Below are 19939 nucleotides of genomic sequence, written 5' to 3'. Positions count from 1 at the left end.
AAGCATGATTTCCTATTCAGAGTCTCCCCGTACTTGAGCTGCCCTGCTTTTGCAGTTTGCTTCCATTGCTATTCTTGAGGTTGGCTGGAAAGTCCGTGGAGGGGTAGACTGAAGCCTGTGGTTGCTACTGGCTGTATCTGGAAACCCTAGTCAAGAGGGATAGAAGGAAGAGAAAATTAGAAATAGAACAAGAGGTAAAACAGGGATGGAAAAAGGACATAGAAAAGAGAGATGGACCGAGGGAGAAAGAGGGAGGGACAGAAGAAAGGGACAGAATGAAAATGATGTAAGGGATGAGATGAAATGCCACCAACAGTTGCTTCTGAAACAGGTTTCCTATCCTTGATACAAGAGGGCTTTTTAATGTAGTGTCGGAGCCTATACTCTCAATTCTATAAAGAATAAGGTGTTTATCAATTTTGTAGATATTTCACGTATTTATAACTAACATAAATGGAAAATATTCTAAATCTAATTTTGGAGAATAGGTAATATGTTCACTTGATCCAGAAGAAAAACAAGATTTGTAATGAAAATCTTTCCACCTGATCTCTACCTGCTTAGGACTCCTCTCACCTACACATAGAGGGGATACACTTGGTTTTTTGTCTTTCAGAGATTTTTTTTTTTTAAGAATTAAGTAAATACAATATACATTTGCTCCACTTTTAATTTTACTACAAATGGTATCAAATTATGTATATGTGTATAGTATTAGTTTAGGCTTTCATAACAAAAATGCTGTACTCTGAATGGCTTAAACAACATAAATTTAATTTCTCACTATGAAGGCAGAAAGTTTTGAGATCAGGGTGCCAGCATTGTCAGGTTCTGCTGAGGGCTCTTCTCCAGGTTTTCAGGTGGTCTTCTCAATGTGTGCTCACATGGTAGAGACTGAGGGGTGGGAGAGAGCTCTCTGGTGTTTCTTTTAAAGGCACAAATCTCATTATAGGGGCCCCAGTCTATACCTGCTGCTGCTAAGTCGCTTCATTCGTGTCCGACTCTGTGACCCCCTGAGTATCTCCCAAAGGCCCCATCTCTGAAAACCATCACAGTGGGGGTTAGGACTTTACCATATGGATTTTGGAGAGACACAATTCAGTCTACCTTTAATAAGCTCCCTATTGATGGACATTTGTTTTCCAAAATTTTGTTATTATAATGTTGTAGTTAATAACCTTCCACACATGTCATCTTGCAAGCATATGAATATATCTGTGGGAAAAAATACCCAGAGGTTGGACTTACTGAATCAGTAAGTATCAAAATTGTAATTTTGATAGTAGTTATTACCAGATTTCTCCTCATTGGGGTGTACAGTGGCAGTGATTGAGTGCTTGTTTCCCATCAGCCTTATCAGTGTAATGTGTTATTAGACTGGCAAAAATCTAAAAGTTTAATAGGTTAAAAAATGGTATTTCAGGATAGTTTTAATTTAGTTCTTTTTTATAATGAGGGAAGTTTAGCATGAAATTCTGAGTGGGATTTTATTCTGTTTTGCTATCATTGTAAATAGTGAATCAATTTATTAATAGATCAGCAGTTGGGAAAATTCTGTACAAAATATACTTATGCCTTTAACATTTTTGTTTTTATTATTATATTCTTGGTAACCAGAGACATGGTTTCATTTTAGAGTATACTTTGTATATTTTGAAGTTATATTTTTAAAATTTCACATGATTTTATAGCTATACCAGATAACAGAATCATTTGATTATGCAAATTTGTAATTGGAGGTGATCTACTTCCTAGAAATGGGAAGCTTGAAGATTTGCTACCGAAAATTATGATGAAACTTATAAAAAAAAAAAGATTTCTTTTTTTGGCCTCTCCATGAGGCATGTAGAATCTTAGTTCCCCGACCAAGGATCAAATCTGACCCCTTGACGGTAAGCGTGTGGAGCCCTAACCACTGGACCCCCAGAGAATTCCCAGATGTTTCTTTTATTTCTGTAATAGAGTGAGCTTTAAATTTTTCTGTGTTTTTTTTTTTTTTTTTTTAATAACTTACAGGTTCTTTAAGGTAAAAAAACTTGAGAGTTTGAATTTGTCGTTAAGTAATGTAAAATTTTCAAAAGAATCAACTCTTTAGTCAGGTTATATATATATATATAAAAGAACTAAAAAAAAAAAAAAAGAACTTTGCTTGGAGCTTCTTGTGTGGTTGTCACCTTTTTTCTCCTTTTTATTTCAAGTATGGAGGAAGGGAAATGATTTTCTGTTATTTCTTTTTACATTCAATTTAGAAAGAATTAGCACAAGGGAAGAGGAGAAGGTGATGGCACCCCACTCCAGTACTCTTGCCTGGAAAATCCCATGGACAGAGGAGCCTGGTAGGCTGCAGTCCATGGGATCGCTAAGAGTTGGACACGACTGATCGACTTCACTTTCACTTTTCACTTTCATGATTGGAGAAGGAAATGGCAACCACTCCAGTGTTCTTGCCTGGAGAATCTCAGGGATGGCGGAGCCTGATGGGCTGCTGGCTATGGGGTCTCACAGAGTCGGACACGACTGAAGCGACTTAGCAGCAGCACAAGGGAAGAATGTATTCTTTCTTGAATTATGCTGTACAGGCAAAATTTAAATGTTACTGTAAGTGTGTTTTGGAACTAAAGCTAGAGAGAGGTACATAACAAAAGTAGAGAGAATAGATATTCAGTTAGGGAGACAATAGCAGGGACTTTTAGTATCCTGCTGTTCTCTTGTTCTGCGGTGTCCAAGTCTTATTGAAATGGCTACTATGAAGACTTTTTGAGAGTATATGGGGTATAAGTAAATGCTACTATGTGAACAAGATATTGTGCTAGAAAAATATGTCTACTTTTCTCTAAAAATTTTAAATGTGAAATATGTTGCTCTTACATGCAAACTTTACTTTTGAAATAACAATTTTCTGTTGAGAAAAACCTTTGGAATTTTAAGTGATGAGTAATGTACACGCATTTTAGATTGAAAAGGTCATCTAATACATGAGAAAACTGACAGAATTTAAGTGATTTGGCCAGCGCCAGTCGTGGCATTAGTCAGTGGGAAAGTCAGAACTTGATCATGTATCCCTTTCAGGTGTGCATTCCACAGTATATATTACCTCACGCTTAAGCTTTAGAAACTTAATTTTGAGTATAAAGGTATTGAAAATCCTACTAGTAATTTCTGAAATTCCTGTTTATAAGTAAAGTCTTCACCCTATTTTTGTTGGCAGTGGTGCTGTAGGTTGGTGTGAGGAAACTGGCTGTTTTTGTATTGAAAGGTGGGAGTTAATATTGGTTGCAGCCTCTTTAGAGAGTAGATTGACAATATATAAAAATTAAAAATGCATATACATTTCAAGGAACAAACTTGAGTCAGTTGAAGTGAGGTGGATGAACCTAGAGCTTGTTATAGAGTGTAGTAAGTCAGAAAAAGAAAAATATTGTATATTAATGCATGTATATAGAATCTAGAAAAATGGTACTGATGAACCTCTTTGCAGAGGATGGAACGAAGTTGAGAGAGTAGCATTAACATAAATACACTACCATGTCTAAAATAGATAGGCAGTAGGAAATTGCTGTATGACACAGGGAGCCTAGCCTGGCGCTCTGTGATGACCTAGGTGGGTGGGAGGGAGGTTCAGGAGGAAGGGGATATATGTATACATATAGATGATTCGCATCGTTGTACAGCAGAAACCAACACAACATTGTAAAGCAATTATCCTCCAATTAAAAATAAATTTTAAAAATGCATATCCTTTTCGCCTAGGAATTTCACTTTTAGCAAATATATACAAAGATATGTATAACTTAGTTTGTTATAGTATTGTTTGTAATAATAAAAGCCTGGAAGCAAATGTCCATCACTAGGAGGATTAGTTAATTATATAGTAATACTGCTGTGCAGTGGGTTTCTATGCAGATGCTAAGAATGAATTAAATCCATATGTGTCAAAATGAAATCATCCCTAAGAAAATTGTGAAAAAAGCAAGGTACAGGGTATGTAGTAGCAATCATTTAAAAAAATTTAGTGAGTGCACACAAGTGTGTGCACACACACTTGTAGGTACATAGACTGTCTCTTGAAGAGATGATAAAAAGTTGAGGGAATTGCTTATCTCTGAGGAGGGGAATTGTTGGTGGAATACAAGGTTGGAAAGAGACTTTTCACTGTATATGAATGTAGCTGCTGCTGCTGCTGCTGCTAAGTCGCTTCAGTCGTGTCCGACTCTGTGCGACCCCATGGACTGCAGCCTACCAGGCTTCTCCATCCATGGGATTCTCCAATGATGTAGTGAGGGAACAGTTATTAGGAAAAAGTTCTTCATGGGATTCTTCATGGGTCGCTCATATTTCTGCTTCCCTTGTGCGTTGAGGTACTGACTCTCCTTTGTTCTTTACTGTTTTTTTCAAAAAATATTTGTATAGCAAAAAGTCTTAGAGGATAGAGATAATATCTCCCTCCTGAGCAAAAGTCAGGTTTGTTTACTGTCCAATATAATAAAGATAATGTCTCCTTGCCATGGAGGTCAGATAGACTTACTGTTCTTAAAAGAGTTGGGTTCCCTCCACTCAAGGTTCCTTGTCTGTACTGCAGCCTACCACATGTGCAGGCATCTCCTGCCCTCTGCATTGCCCCATGTGACTGGGCTGATAATCTACTGGTATTGCTGTGACTACTGAAGTCTTTGGTCTCTGACGTACGAGTTTAATGTATTATGCCAGCATCCAGGAAACTGTGGCAAGCTAATTTGTTGGCTTGCAAATAGGGTGAAAGTGGAAACAGTGGCAGATTTGATTTTCTTGGGCTCCAGAATCACTGCAGACGGTGACTGCAGCCATGACATTGAAAGACACTTACTTCTAAGAAAAACTACGACAAACCTAGACAGCGTATTAAAAAGCAGAGAAATCACTTTGCTGACAAAGATCCGTATAGTCAAAGCGATGGTTTTTCCAGTATGGATGGCTGAGCACTGAAGAATTGATGCTTTCAAATTGTGGTGACTGGAGAAGACTCTTGAAAGTCCGTTGTACTACACGGAGATCAAATCTGTCAATCCTAAAGGAAATAAATCTTGAATATTCATCAGAAGAACTGTTGCTGAAGCTGAACTTCCAAACTTTGGCCTCCTGATGTGAAGACCCGACTCATTGGAAAAGACCCTGTTGCTGGGAAAGATAGAAGGCAAAAGAAGAAGAATATGACAGAGGATGATGAGGTGAGGTGGTTGGATGGCATCACCAACTCAATGGACATGAGTTTGAGCAAACTCTGGGAGACAGTGAAGGACAGGGAAGCCTGGCGCACTGCAGTCCATAGGGTTGCAGAGTTGGACACGATTGACTGAACAGCAACAAAATAGGATGATGTCTCAGACCCTTCATGGTTCTTGACAAGATACCTAGTGGACAAAAAAATTATCTTTTTCAAATAAAAGAAGTGGGAGACTCAGAGCTTTTTAGATCCCATCATTCTGACTTGAAAATGTCAGTCTAACAAGTAAGACAGATCTAGAGAACTGATCTAGAAAATGAGCCCTTTGTCTGAAGAGGAATCGACTCCCTTAAGCGGGAGAAAACCAGTATTTCCTGGGCATTCACCATACTGAAATGCACTTCAAATATATTTGGATTAAAATATCTCTTCTTCATTCCTCATTATAAATCTGAAGTTAGGTTTTTTAATTCACATTTACAGAAAGTTATGACCAACGTAGATAGCATATTGAAAAGCAGAGACATTACTTTGCTAACAAAGGTCCGTCTAGTCAAGGCTATGGTTTTTCCAGTAGTCATGTATGGATGTGAGAGTTGGACTGTGAAGAAAGCTGAGCGCTGAAGAATTGATGCTTTTGAACTGTGGTGTTGGAGAAGACTCTTGAGAGTCCCTTGGATTACAAGGAGATCCAACCAGTCCATTCTAAAGGAGATCAGTCCCGGGTGTTCTTTGGAAGGACTGATGCTAAAGCTGAAACTCCAGTACTTTGGCCACCTCATGTGAAGAGTTGACTCATTGGAAAAGACTCTGATGCTGGGAGGAATTGGGGGCAGGAGGAGAAGGGGACGACAGAGGATGAGATGGCTGGATGGCATCACCGACTTGATGGACGTGAGTCTGAGTGAACTCCGGGAGTTGGTGATGGACAGGGAAGCCTGGCGTGCTGCAATTCACGGGGTCGCAAAGAGTCGAACACGACTGAGCGACTGAACTGAACTGAACTGAACAGGTAAAGACACAGGACCAGATTTGTTACTTGCCTAAGGTCACACTGGGATTCAGACTTGTGTTTGTCTGGGTTAAGCTCCTGCTCTTCACATTATAGTAAACAACTTCCTAACTTTCTGTAGGAAAGTTGAGAGTTGACTTTCTACTTTTTCGTGTATAAGTTTCTTCTTTCCCATCTTCAGATGGCTGGTTATCTGCATGAGGGATTTAGTTGTCTGTAACTATAGGATTATATATTGAATTTTTCTTTCTGTTTCCAGTCTGTATAGGCAAATGTTTTACAGCTGTGTTTCTCAAACTTCCTTTATGAAAGCTCTCTTAATTGTGTAAGACAGTCAGTGCAGTTTGTGATTTAAAGGAGCCCATGGCTGATGTAACTTTATGATCTTCAAAATTCACGAGGATTTATATTCTACCCTATAATATATCTGTTACTGGGTTTTTCAGAAATAAATAAATAACATCATGAGTTCAGGACCAGTTGAGAGGACATAAGGATCAGATAGGATGCAGTCAAATTATCAGGTTATTTTTTTATTGTAAAATGTACGTATCATAAAATTTACGACTTTAACCATTTGTAACTATTTATAAGTTCAGTGGCCTTAAATATATTCACATTGTTATTGCAGCCATCTCCACTATTCATTCCAGAATTTTTTATCATCCCAAACTAAAACTCTATAACTATTAAATAACTCCTTACATCAGCCCCCGCCCCAACCACTGTTGTACCTTCTGTCTCTGATTTTGACAAATCTAAGTACCTCATGTAAGTGGAATCATAAAATACTTGTCATTTTGTGAGTAGCTTATTTCATTTAGCAGTGTCCTCAAGATTTATCCATGTTGTACCATATGTTAGAATTTCCGTCTTTTTCTTTTAAGGCTGAATAAATATTCCATGTATATATATATATATATATACACACACACACACACACTACATTTTATTTATCCATTCATCTGTTGATGGATACCTGAGTTGTTTCTGCCTTAAAATTTTTTTTTAATTGAAGTATCATTGATTTACAATGTTGTGTTTAATTTTTGCTCTACAGCAAAGTGACTCATATATATATTTTCTTTTTCATATTCTTTTCCATTATGGTTTATCACAGGATATTAAATGTAGTTTCTGGTGCTAGACAGTAGGACTTGTTTATCCATCCTATGTATAATAGTTTGCATCTGCTAATCCCAAATGCCCAATCCTTCCCTCCCCCAGCCCTATTCCCCCTTGGCAATCACAAGTCTGTTCTCTATATTCGTGGGTCTGTTTTGTTTCATAGATATGTTCATTTATGTTGTATTTTAGATTCCACATATAAGTGGTATCATATGGTATTTGTCTTTCTCTTTCTGCCTTAACTTCACTTTGGGCGAACCTAGAGGTCCATGCATATTGCTGCAAATGGCACTATTTCACTCTTTTTAATGGCTGAGCAATATTTCCTTTGTGTGTGTGTATGGAAAAAGCAAGAGAGTTCCAGAAAAACCTCTATTTCTGCTTTATTGACTATGCCAAAGCCTTTGACTGTGTGGATCGCAATAAACTGTGGAAAATTCTGAAAGAGATGGGAATACCAGACCACCTGACCTGCCTCTCAAGAAACCTGTATGCAGGTCAGGAAGCAACAGTTAGAACTGGACATGGAACAACAGACTGGTTCCAAATAGGAAAAGGAGTACGTCAAGGCTGTATATTGTCCCCCTGATTATTTAACTTATATGCAGAGTACATCATGAGAAACACTGGGCTGGAAGAAGCACAAGCTGGAATCAAGATTGCCGGGAGAAATATCAATAACCTCAGATATGCGGATGACACCACCCTTATGGCAGAAAGTGAAGAGGAACTAAAAAGCCTCTTGATGAAAGTGAAAGTGGAGAGTGAAAAAGTTGACTTAAAGCTCAACATTCAGAAAACTAAGATCATGGCATCCGGTCCCATCACTTCATGGGAAATAGATGGGGAAACAGTGGAAACAGTGTCAGACTTTATTTTGGGGGGCTCCAAAATCACTGCAGATGGTGATTGCAGCCATGAAATTAAAAGACGCTTACTCCTTGGAAGGAAAGTTATGACCAATTTAGATAGCATATTCAAAAGCAGAGACATTAGTTTTCCAACAAAGGTCCGTCTAGTCAAGGCTATGGTTTTTCCAGTGGTCATGTATGGGTGTGAGAGTTGGACTGTGAAGAAAACTGAGCGCCGAAGAATTGATGCTTTTGAACTGTGGTGTTGGAGAAGACTCTTGAGAGTCCCTTGTACTGCAAGGAGACCCAACCAGTACATTCTAAAGGAGATCAGACCTGGGTGTTCATGGAAGGACTGATGCTAAAGCTGAAACTCCAATACTTTGGCCACCTCATGCGAAGAGTTGGCTCATTGGAAAAGACTCTGGTGCTGGGAGGGATTGGGGGCAGGAGGAGAAAGGGATGACAGAGGATGAGATGGCTGGATGGCATCACCGACTCAATGGACGTGAGTTTGAATGAACTCCGGGAGTTGGTGATGGACAGGGAAGCCTGGCGTGCTGCGATTCACGGGGTCGCAAAGAGTCGGACACGACTGAGCGACTGAATTGAACTGAACTAATGTATGTATGTGTCCCACATCTTCTTCATCCATTCATCTGTTGATGGACATTTTGGTTGTTTCTATGTCTTGTCTATTGTAAATAGTGCTGCTATGAATGTAGGGGTGCATGCATCTTATTTTGTTTTGTTTTTTTATAGTAAGTTTTAACATACTGGAGAACAATTACTGAATAATTTTAAAATAAGTAAAGGTTATTAATATCGGCTTAAAATAAAATTTTAAGTAACATTTATCTGTCATTAGATAATTCTCTAATAATTAGCATCTTTTCATATGCCTGTTGGCCATCTATATGTTGTCTTTGGAGAAATGTCTGTTTAGGTGTTCTGCCCATTTTTTGCTTGGGTTGTTTGTTTGTTTTTATTATTGAATTGTAGAAGCTGTTTGTTTGTTTTGGAAATTAAGCCCTTGTTGGTTGCATCATTTGCAAATATTTTCTCCCACTCTGTAGGCTGTCTTTTCACTTTATCGTTTCCTTTGCTGTGCAAAAGCTTGTAAATTTGATTAGGTCCCATTTGTGTGATTTTACTTTTATTCCTTGGGAGACTGACCTAAGAAAATATTGGTACTGTTTTTGTCAGAATGTTTTGCCTATGTTCTTTCAGAGTTTTATGGTGTCTTATCTTATATTTAAGTCTTTAAATCATTTTGAGTTTATTTTTGTGTGTGATGTGAGGGTATGTTCTGGCTTCATTGATTTACGTGGGACTGTCCAGAGTTATTTCTACCTTTTGGCTATTGTGAATAATGTTGCTATAAATATTTGTGTGCAAATATCTGTTGGAGTTCTTGCTTTTATTCTTTTGTGTATCTACCCAGAAGTGAAATTGCTGGATATAGTAATTCTATATTTAACTTTCTGAGAAACGATTATACTGTTCTCCACAGTGGCTGCACCATTTTATAGTCCCACCAGCAACGCACAAGTGTTCTAATTTCTCTACATTCTTACCAACACTTGTTATTTTCTGTTTTGTTTGGTTTTATTTATTTATATTTTTGGCTGCACCACACAACATGTGGGATCTTAGATCCCTGACCAGGAATCAAACCCGTGCTCCCTGCAGTGGAAGCACAGAGTCTCAACCACTGGACCGTCAGAGAAGTCCTTTGGTTTTGTTTTTGATGGGTAAGGGCTTCCCTGGTGGTGCAGTGGTAAAGAATCTGCCTGCCAATGCAGGAGGCACAGGACACTTGGCTTGGATCCCTGGGTCGGCAAGATCCCTTGGAGTAGGAAATTGCAACCCACTGCAGTATTCTTGTCTGGAGAATCCCACGAACAGAGGAGCCTGGTGGTGTATAGTCTGTAGGGTCTCAGAAGTGTCAGACATGGCTGAGCACTTACACACACACGCGCATGCACATATCCACCTCGTTACAAGCAGCTTAGAATATTCAGGTCCTATCTCTGTCAGAGCAAATGAGACTATGTTCTCTGGGTAGATAGTCTAGGATACAAAGAAGCATGCCCAGAAGGGAGTGAGCTATTCATGCCTAGCTATGGAAAGAGTGAAGGGAAAGGGGAAGGCTGGGAGAGGAGGACAGGAGCTCTCTGGTGAAGTCATCCTCATGAAAATACATGAGCAGGGAGTAAGTTTCTTAACATTTATGTGAGTTTTAACATTAAAAATGCTTTTAATTTCTTACAGTCAGATAAGTTGGCTCTAGAAATATAGCCTTGTTTTACCCTGTTCTCCTAACCACCTAGCCCAGTTTTGGGTATGTGTAACCTAATTTGAGAATTAAAAGCTTATAGGAACATAGTTTTACGTCCCCAAAAAGCAATGCTCATAGGGTCACATTGAAAAGTTTTTAAAAATTTAATCCATTCCTATGTTAATAAGTATAAATAGCTCTGTGTCTGGACTGTCCCACCTAGTCAATATGATTGAACATTTTAAAATGTTTTACTTGGTTATAAAAATAATGTATTAAAATTGAAAAATGTGGAACAGTAAAGGAAGCAAATTAAATCAACCATAATTCTTCTGTCCAGTGATAATCACAGTTACGATTTTGTGTGCTTTTGTTCTGTGCATATATTTTACACACTATATGAAATTCTGTAACCTGCAATTTTAGGCTCTTGATAAGTGTTTCCCCATGTTAAAAACTCATAAACATTTTAACTGGTGAATACTATTGTATATTAGTTCGTCATTTTCTTAATTTCATTTGTTAGTTTGTTTTTCTTTGTTTCCTTTTCACTTCCTTTTTTTTCCAATCTATATTTTTTACTATTGTAAATAGTGCTGCAATGGGCATATTTGCACATTATGTTTGTCTACATTTCTGTTGTCTGTCAAGATACCTAGAAGTGAAATTCTTAGGCCAAGGAATATTAACATTTTTAAGACTCTTTAGCAGAAAGGTGAGCATCTCCCTTGACTGTATACTTTTTGGTATAGATTAAGATAGTTGCAATTAGAATTTGTTTTATCTGGGATTTATTTCAGTATACAGGCTGTGAATTTAATTTTTTTCTGTTTTTTTGCAAGCTTCTCAGTTGTCTTATGCTTTTATAGGAAAATTTTGCTTCTGTCTTCTCATTGCTTAATTCATTCAACAGAGATGTAGTGAACACCTGCTTATATCCCAGACTATGCACTAGGTGCTGCACGGGCTGCTAGGATGAGTGAGAAGCAGTCGCTGCTCTGTGGAGTATCTTTACAGCAGAAGGACGCACGTGTGTTGCAATCATTCCCATCTGTTGTCAGTGGCTTTTCCCTCAACTAAGAAGGCGGCTCCCTCCGTTCATGCTATTTATATTATCAAGGGAATGAACCAAAACTCAGCCTTTTTGGAGGACAGTTTTTGCCTAGTAGAAAGTAGGAATATTGAACTGTGGCTGACTGGCACTTTCTTTACTACAGCTTGCATAAATTTCTGCCCATAATTAAGTGTCCTAAGGTATCTGATGCCAGTTCCTCTACCTGGGCTCTGGAGCCCCCTCTCTTCCTCATTTCCATCTCTCTTCTGAGTTGTGAGCCTTTTTCTCTTTACTGTATCCTACCCATTAGGCACTTTGAACTACCCCTGCCTTAAGCCCACATTGCCTTAACCACTTTTCTTTCTCCCAGTCTTTCTTCAGTTCATTACCAGCTAGCTCTGCCTTCATCATTACATTGAAGTATTATCTCTTGGTTGTTAAATCTTTTTTTTTTTTTTTTGGTCATGCGTTGTGGCTTATGGGATCCTAGACCCCTTATCAGGGATTGAACCCAGGCCCACACAAGAGAAAGCACTGATTCCCAACCACTGGACCACCAATGGATGCCCTTGGTGGTTGACTCTAATAGAAATTGCTCAATCTTCATCTTCGTTTACTCCTCAAATACTATTAACATTCTTGACCAAAAAGTTACTTGAAATGCTCCTGGTTTTCGTCCTACTATTCAGCTACTTCTTATCTCCTCTCTGTATTCCTCTTGCCTATAAAACTTTTCCCTAGGGTTCTCTCTTAGAATATGTCCCTTCTCTTGTCATTAAAAAAAAAAAAAATTTATTTTTAATTGAAGGGTGATTACAATATTGTGTTGGTTTCTGCCATACTTCAACATGGATCAGCCACAGGTATACATATCTCCCCTCTCTCCTGCCTCCCTCCTACCTACTACCCCTTGTCATTTTATATAATTCCTAAGTGATGTACCCTCATGGTTTCAAATACCAGTTATATGCTTATGTGCTGATTACCACCAAAACCTGTGTGTTCAGTCCAAATCATACTACCTTATTGGGTATCTCCTTGTGTTATGTCTCACAGGTCCCTTAAAATCACCATGGTAATTTGGAACAAATCCAAAAGTTCTTTTATCATCCCCAGTTCAGTGAAGGTGTTCATATCTACACAGTTGTGCCAGCTGGAAATCTGGGTTTTTGCCTTTGTCCCTTCTCTTATTCTCACTCTCATTCCACATCTGATAAGTCCTGTCACTTCAACCTAATCACCATTGAATCCTGTATCTTTGTTTAATGAATACTGTATCTTTAACAAGCTATCCTTTGCATTTGTATGACAGCTAAAAACAGAGTTGCTGTGGGTCATTGTCTTTTCTTCAAGAAGATGTTTTTCTTATATTTGGTAATGAATTTGGATGGAAAGGTATAGCCTTCTTTACTTCCCTATCCTTTTCAGTGGATTTTCAGAGTGCTTTATATTTAGAAGGTACTGAGCAATTGTGTTGAACTGAAATAAGAGGATTTGAAACTGTTTAAAAAGTAGCTTAATTTAGAAGCTTCTACATGTTTTCCTTAAGTCTGATGAAGAAGAATTAAGAAATGTGTGTTATAATAATGGAGAATTAGAAATTGAAACAGTCATTATTAAGCTACTTGGGAGGTGGTGAACAAATTAAATAGAATAATGCTGCTTGACATATAGTTCAGTTCATCAGCTGTGTTTAGAGATTATCAGCTTCTAGCTTGATTTCAATGAAATGTTAACAAGATCAGAATGTACCAAATTTGAGGTGGAGTTGCTGAAGGACAGAAGAAGAAATTAACTTTTTTATTGCTTATTTTTCATTGTGTTAATCTTTTGGACCATCATCTCTACTTCATAGGAAAAATATTAGTATGCTATAATCAAATATGTGGTATATTCCCACTTTAACAACTAGGTTTTATTCATATTAACAGGTAAATCTTCAGTTAAATTCACATATTTTAATTGGGAGCAAACCATGAGTGTTAGAGGTACTTCATAATAACTCAGTTACAAGGAAGTAGAAGAAAGGAGAGTGAACGAAGGACGTTCACTCACAGAGCTTTTTATGTGGGCCACCAGATGGCACAGTGGTTCCACATCAGCTGGTTGCACTGAGAAGGGGAGGGATGAGAGAGGGACAGTGTCACCAGCTGTTCAGGGATGGGGTGTTCTTAAGTCGGTTCTTTGTAACCTCAGATGTCTGTTTTCTGTGGTAAAAGCAGGCCAGCAGCTTGTTATTGCATGTTTGAATTTGTTTCTTTTGAAGTTGGCTTTATGCTACTACCCAATGAACCATGTCAGTATCCCTATTGTGATTTTTGTGAGGTTATTAACTTTTTAGATACAAGAATCAAAAATACTAAAAACATTAAAAATTGAACATAAAGCATTACTATGCAGTATGAAGATAAACTTTCGTTGTTTAGTGAACAATGCTACTGAAATTATACTCTAAAAAATTCATTGATATTCATTAAATGACCAATATAAATAACTTACGACCCAAATAAGGAATACCTTTAATAATATGAGGGACCAAACAAAGGTAAGGAACAGGAGCCCTCATTGCTTTGAAATGAAGAGTTTTGTTTTTCTTAGTTGTTGATAGTTTATTTGAAGTTTTAAGACAGATTTTCTGCACAGTTCATATATTCATTTGAAGAATATATATAGTCCTAGAACCAGAGGAAGTGAACTATAATTGAATTGTAATGTTTTTATTAAATACCAATAGCTATGAAATGATTCTTATTTAGTAATGAAAGCTTGGTGTAGAGAACCTAGATTAAAATGGAAAATAAAAAATGGTGAATTATGGACTATCTGGGTACTTTAGGGAAATATTTAATTCTGGTTGTGTGACACCTTACTCCTCTTGTGGGTTGATACAGAATGTAATTAAATAAATATTGAGGTTATAAAGCCACAAGAATAGGCAAAGAATAAGGTTTTTAAAACTTTGGATATAATTGTCATGTAACATTACTTTTAGGTATATGGTGATTTTTTTATATGTTGCAAAATGATCACAAGTCTAATTAACATCTATCACTACACAGTTACACTTTTGTTTTCCTTATGATGAGAACTTTTAAGATCTATACTTAGCAACTTTCAAATACACATATGGTATTATTAATTATAGTCACCATGCTATAAACAACATCCCTGCTGCTGCTGCTAAGGCACGTCAGTCGTGTCCGACTCTGTGCGACCCCATAGACGGCAGCCCACCAGGCTCCCCCGTCCCTGGGATTCTCCAGGCAAGAACACTGGAGTGGGTTGCCATTTCCTTCTCCAATGCATGAAGGTGAAAAGTGAAAGTGAAGTCGCTCAGTCCTGTCTGACTCTGAGCAACCCCATGGACTTCAGCCTACCAGGCTCCTCCATCCATAGGATTCTCCAGGCAAGAGTACCGGAGTGGGGTGCCATCGCCTTCTCCGAATAACATCCCTAGGACTTACTTACTTTATAACTGCAAGTTTGTGTCTTTGGATCACCTTCACCCATTTTGTTCACCTGTCACCTCTGGCAGCCACTAATCTCTTCTATGAGTTTTAGGGTTTTTTTGGTGGAGGGGGCATTATTAGATTCCATATATAAGTGAAGAAATAAGTTTTGAGGATGAGAACTATTCAAGACAGCTAAGCTATATGTGAAATATCAAAAACAGACGAGGAACTTTTTGTGAAATTATTTTGGGACAGAGTCCAGGGACATTGGGACTCCTGTGGCCCCAAAACGCTGTTTGAAGCCTGGGAAAAATTTGAGAGCCAGACTAGAGTAGTATCTCTCTGCCTTTTCAAGTACTAATGTAACTGAAAGAAGTACCTTTGCTGTGACCTAAGGATGGAAATAGGGCAAAAATCGAATAGGTTGAGTTTCAGAGAAGAATCCTTCCTCTAGATACGGGCTTTAGAATGTACTGAAATGAGAATTCAAATGGTACTGTCAGTTTTAACATGACAGAGCACATATATAATTATCTTAACTTTGGGTTGGCATTTTAGAAGTTGACAGCCTTTACCTTCTTGAGATTACTGACCTTATAAAACCAAAAGGGCTTGAGTAGTTTCATTTAATGTTAGTGAATAAATGGTGTTTTTGCTAATCTTGGATTGGAAGAAAAATGTAGAAAAAAATAATATATTTTTTGAACTGGGGTCAGTTCTTTACTTTCAGATTTGATCTTTATTTCCAAGCACTCTGAAGAAATGAGGTTAGAAAGGCATCCAACACTGAGTTTATTCCCCAGGCATCCTCCTACTTGATATCCAGTAATAATAATGCCTAGCTAGACTCTTATAGTCATTTTGTTGTGTGTTTACACGAGAGTGTCTTTATCTTCATCTCTTCATTTGTCATTCAGATCAATCTAAATCTTTGAAAAATTCCGTTCTGTTGGTTGTGTCAGCTCTCTCTTGATTTTACTTTTGATGTCCATGTTTTAAAGGTTGTCAGTTGTCTGATACTTTCCATTTCCTAAATGCTGGTTAGCTGAACTTTTACCAAATAAGTTCTGCAATTCAAGGATAGTAGAGAAAATAAATGTTTAGTATTAGTTGCATTTTATAGTGTAAAGTTAAAACTTCAGAGGAGTTTAAAAGGAATTCTTTTTTTTTATTTATATCTCTTTAATCTCCTTTTACTGGAGGAATTCTTAATGTAAATTACAAAATAAAAAATGAAGCCTGTATGTCAAAAAGATATATCAATGTAGTTGTAGCTTTGATATCTTTTCATAAGTATAGGGAACCTTAAAATATTGGAAAAGAAGTAGTGAGGAGATCTGCATTTTCTATGAACCACTATAACAGAATATATCTATTAAATAGAAAGAGGGGCAGAAGTAAAGGAACTCAGTAATAGTAAGGCTAAGTCTTGCCAGTGGCAAGATTTGCAGTGAGCACTTTGCCTCATGCCTGTCTGGGATGGGGGAGTGGGAGTGAGGTGTCACAGACATCGAAAATCAGGATCGTCATTTTGAAAGCCCAAAGATTGAGAGACATAATGTGTCCCACCAGAGTGAGGAAGCACTCTTCAGCCTAGAGATTTTTTTAAATTTATTTTGGAACCATAAAACTGGGTTGTCTTTGTTTAGTTTTGAATTAGGTTATTAAATGCTTTTATTTATATTTATAGTATATTTGTTTCATATTTATGTAATTTTATACTCATATAATGATTTTATGTTTGAAATACCCAATAATTTATGGGTGATTACACTTGTTTTGAAGAATTGTGATAAAATATATAGTCCTTTGGATATGAAATATGGAGGATTAAATAAATAGCTGTATTTGTTAACCTGTGAATTTTACTTCTGAAGTAAGTTTGAGACATTTATAGAAAAAAGTATGTTTATACAGCTATTTTTTCAACTGTACAGTTAACTTCCTGGAATTTCTTCTAATTTTCACTGATTTTGGCACTTTCTGATCTTTTTGAAACAGTGACCACATGGAAAATGTGTATGGCTACCTAATGAAGTACACCAACCTCGTCACTGGGTGGCAGTACAGGTAAGTGTGAGTGTTCTGTCGCTTTCTCTCCCAAGAGAACAGAAATGGGCATGATGATTTTATAACTGATGTTACATGACTGGGAAGCATGTTAGAGAAAGACTTACCATGTTTTCTATAAGTCTGATGACTTTCTTTTTCTATTTTTAGGGGGTAAGAGGAGTTAACATTGTCCAAATTGCAGCCTCCAAATACGTCAGAAGTTACTGTTACGTCAAGATTAGTATCATTTATCAACTCACCTTGGGCTTCTTATGTGTACTTCCAGTGCTTAGGCTTTTTGGGTGGTTTAGAGACAGCAAAGAGATTTGTGTTAGGTGCCTGTTGAGGATTCTTGCTTCTTTTCATTGTTGAGGATTCTTAAACTCTTCTGGGATCTTGAAAAGTTTAAATAACCAACCTGAGGTCACACAAGCAGTCAAGAAGTAGCACAGCCAACTGTCTTAAATATTTTGTGGAATTGATATTTGTGGGGCAGGGGACTAAACTTTTATTCTTTTATTGTGGTAAAATATAACATAAAATTTACCATTGTAAACATTTTTTGGTATGCAGTTCAGTGGTATTAAATACATTCACATTTTTGTGCAACCATCACCCGCATTCATCTCAGAACTCTCTGCATCTTCTCAGACTAAAACTGTACCCATTAGACAATAATTTCACATTTTCCTCTCCCCCTGAGTCCTTAAGCAACCACTGTTCTACTCTCTGTCTCTATGAATTTGACTACTCTAGGTACCTTTATATAAGTGGAATCATATAATATTTGTCCTTTTGTGATTGGCTTATTTCATTTAGTGTAATGTTCTCAAAGTTCATCCATGTAGTGTGTGTCAGAATTCTCCACCTTTTGAGGGCTGAAAAACAGTCCCTTGTAAGTATATACCACATTTTGTTTATCCAGTTATCAATCAGTGGACATTTGGGTTGCTTCCATCTTTTGGCTATTGTGAATAATGCTGCTTTGAGTATTGGTGTACACAATATCAGAGTCACTGCTCTCATTCTTGTGTGTGTATACCCAGAAGTGGAATTGCTGAATCACATTGTAATTCTATGTTTAATTTTTGGGGGAATCTCCATACTGTTTTCCATAGCAGCTGCACTGTTTTACATTCCCACTAGCAGTGTGCAAGGATTCCAGTTTCTCTACATCTTCTCAACAGTTGTTACTTTCTGTTATGTCTATGTGTGTGTGTATAATAACCATCTTAATGGATATTGAGTGTTATCTCATTGTGGTTTTTTAAAACTATTTTAAAAAGTGGTAAAGCTAGAATCTGAACCCAAATAGTTCTGACTCCAGGTTGGTATTTTCATTATAAATACTGCTTCTTCTTCACATGTCATTTGGAGATCTCTGATTTTGGTTATGATGGAATAATAAGCTGATTCTGCCTTTCTACCTTAAACAATTAGAAAATGGTACATAGTATATGAAGGAATGTTTTTCAGAATTCAAAAAAGAGTTGAAGCATTGTAATGAACATGTGATTGCTTAAAAGAGAAGGCAGTTTGGGATATGTTTAATTTGAAGTAACAGTAGGACTTTCACATAAGAGTGATACGCTAGAAGTTGGAGGTCATATGAGAGGTCAAAGCTGGATATGAAATTATAGAAGACAATCATTCCTGTTAAAGTGAAAAGGGTAGTTCTCTAAGGTTCCCACCCTTTATTTTTTTTAAGAAAGAACAAAGTCAGGGGAGCCTTTTCATTTTGCATTTTCTCACCTCAGTTTTTATGTAATTTTTTGAAGGCTTATACATTTAAATGACATATAAAATATTAAAAAAAATTTTATGTCACTTTGCTTTTAGCACTGTTTTTTGTTCTTTTTAAAAAGGGAAATAGGTTAACTTTTCTCCCCCATTCATTCAACTAATTTCATTCATGTTATATTATTGAGTATTACTGAGAAATTCTCAGAAGTGGAATAGAGTAGGAAAGCTCCAAAGTATCCCCAAGCACATAAGATTAAGTATATGTTAAACATGGCATTTCAAGTTAGTGGTGACTTGAGGCCATGGGAAGAAGGGGCATGTGTTTGTATCCTTGTGTGGGGGAGCATACTAAAAAGATCCATTGGCCACTGGTTGCCCAGGAAGTTAGCTAAGAGATCCAAGCAAAGTTCTAGCATAGGAAAGGCATGGCTTCTACCCTTGCGATTCTTCTAGCTGTCCTAGAGGCCAGTTTTAGCAGCAAAGAAAGTGTGGGAATGAAGACAACACATCACCATTTGCCACTGAGAACACAACCTTTTATCCGCTTGTCCCATCAGAGAGGTCTCAAGTTGTCAACTGGTTTACTGCAAGCTCGTTTTCTCTTTCCTGCCAGACTGCCTGGAGGCTTGTGGCACAGCAGCGATATCCTGGGTTCCCAGCATGAATTGCAGATTGAATGATAAAAGAGGAACAGAAAGGTTCAGTTCAGTTCAGTTGCTCAGTCGTGTCCGATTCTTTGCGACCCCATGAACCGCAGACGCCAGGCCTCCCTATCCATCACCAACTCTTGGAGTCTACCCAAACTCATGTCCATTGAGTCGGTGATGCCATCCAACCATCTCATCCTCTGTCGTCCCCTTCTCCTGCTACCCTCAATCTTTCCCAACATCAGGGTCTTTTCAAATGAGTCAGCTCTTTGCATCAGGTGGCCCAAATACTGGAGTTTCAGCTTTAACATCAGTCCTTCCAGTGAACACCCAGGACTGATAGGATGGACTGGTTGGATCTCTTTGCAGTCCAAGGGACTCTCAAGAGTCTTCTCCAACACCACAATTCAAAAGCATCAATTCTTCTGCACTCAGCCCTCTTTATAGTCCAACTCTCACATCCATACATGACTACTGGAAAAACCATAGCCTTGACTAGATGGAGCTTTGTTGACAAAG

The 19939-nt window shown here is 37.6% G+C and overlaps 1 protein-coding gene across 1 annotated transcript in view; it reads left to right on the top strand.

The window, feature by feature from the left end:
- The window catches only part of OSBPL11 (oxysterol binding protein-like 11), a 92126-nt gene that overhangs the window by 10466 nt on the left and 61721 nt on the right, over positions 1–19939 (top strand). The window contains exon 2 of the mRNA XM_010834293.1: positions 16980–17048. Coding sequence (XP_010832595.1) covers positions 16980–17048 — 69 coding nt within the window. The remainder of the gene's footprint in view (positions 1–16979; positions 17049–19939) is intronic.

Source organism: Bison bison, unplaced genomic scaffold (assembly GCF_000754665.1).
Source record: "Bison bison bison isolate TAMUID 2011002044 unplaced genomic scaffold, Bison_UMD1.0 scf7180017864032, whole genome shotgun sequence".
In the NCBI taxonomy this organism is placed as follows: domain Eukaryota; kingdom Metazoa; phylum Chordata; class Mammalia; order Artiodactyla; family Bovidae; genus Bison; species Bison bison.
The sequence above is the reverse complement of the archived record's forward strand: the minus strand, read 5'-3'. Positions and strand labels throughout refer to the sequence as shown.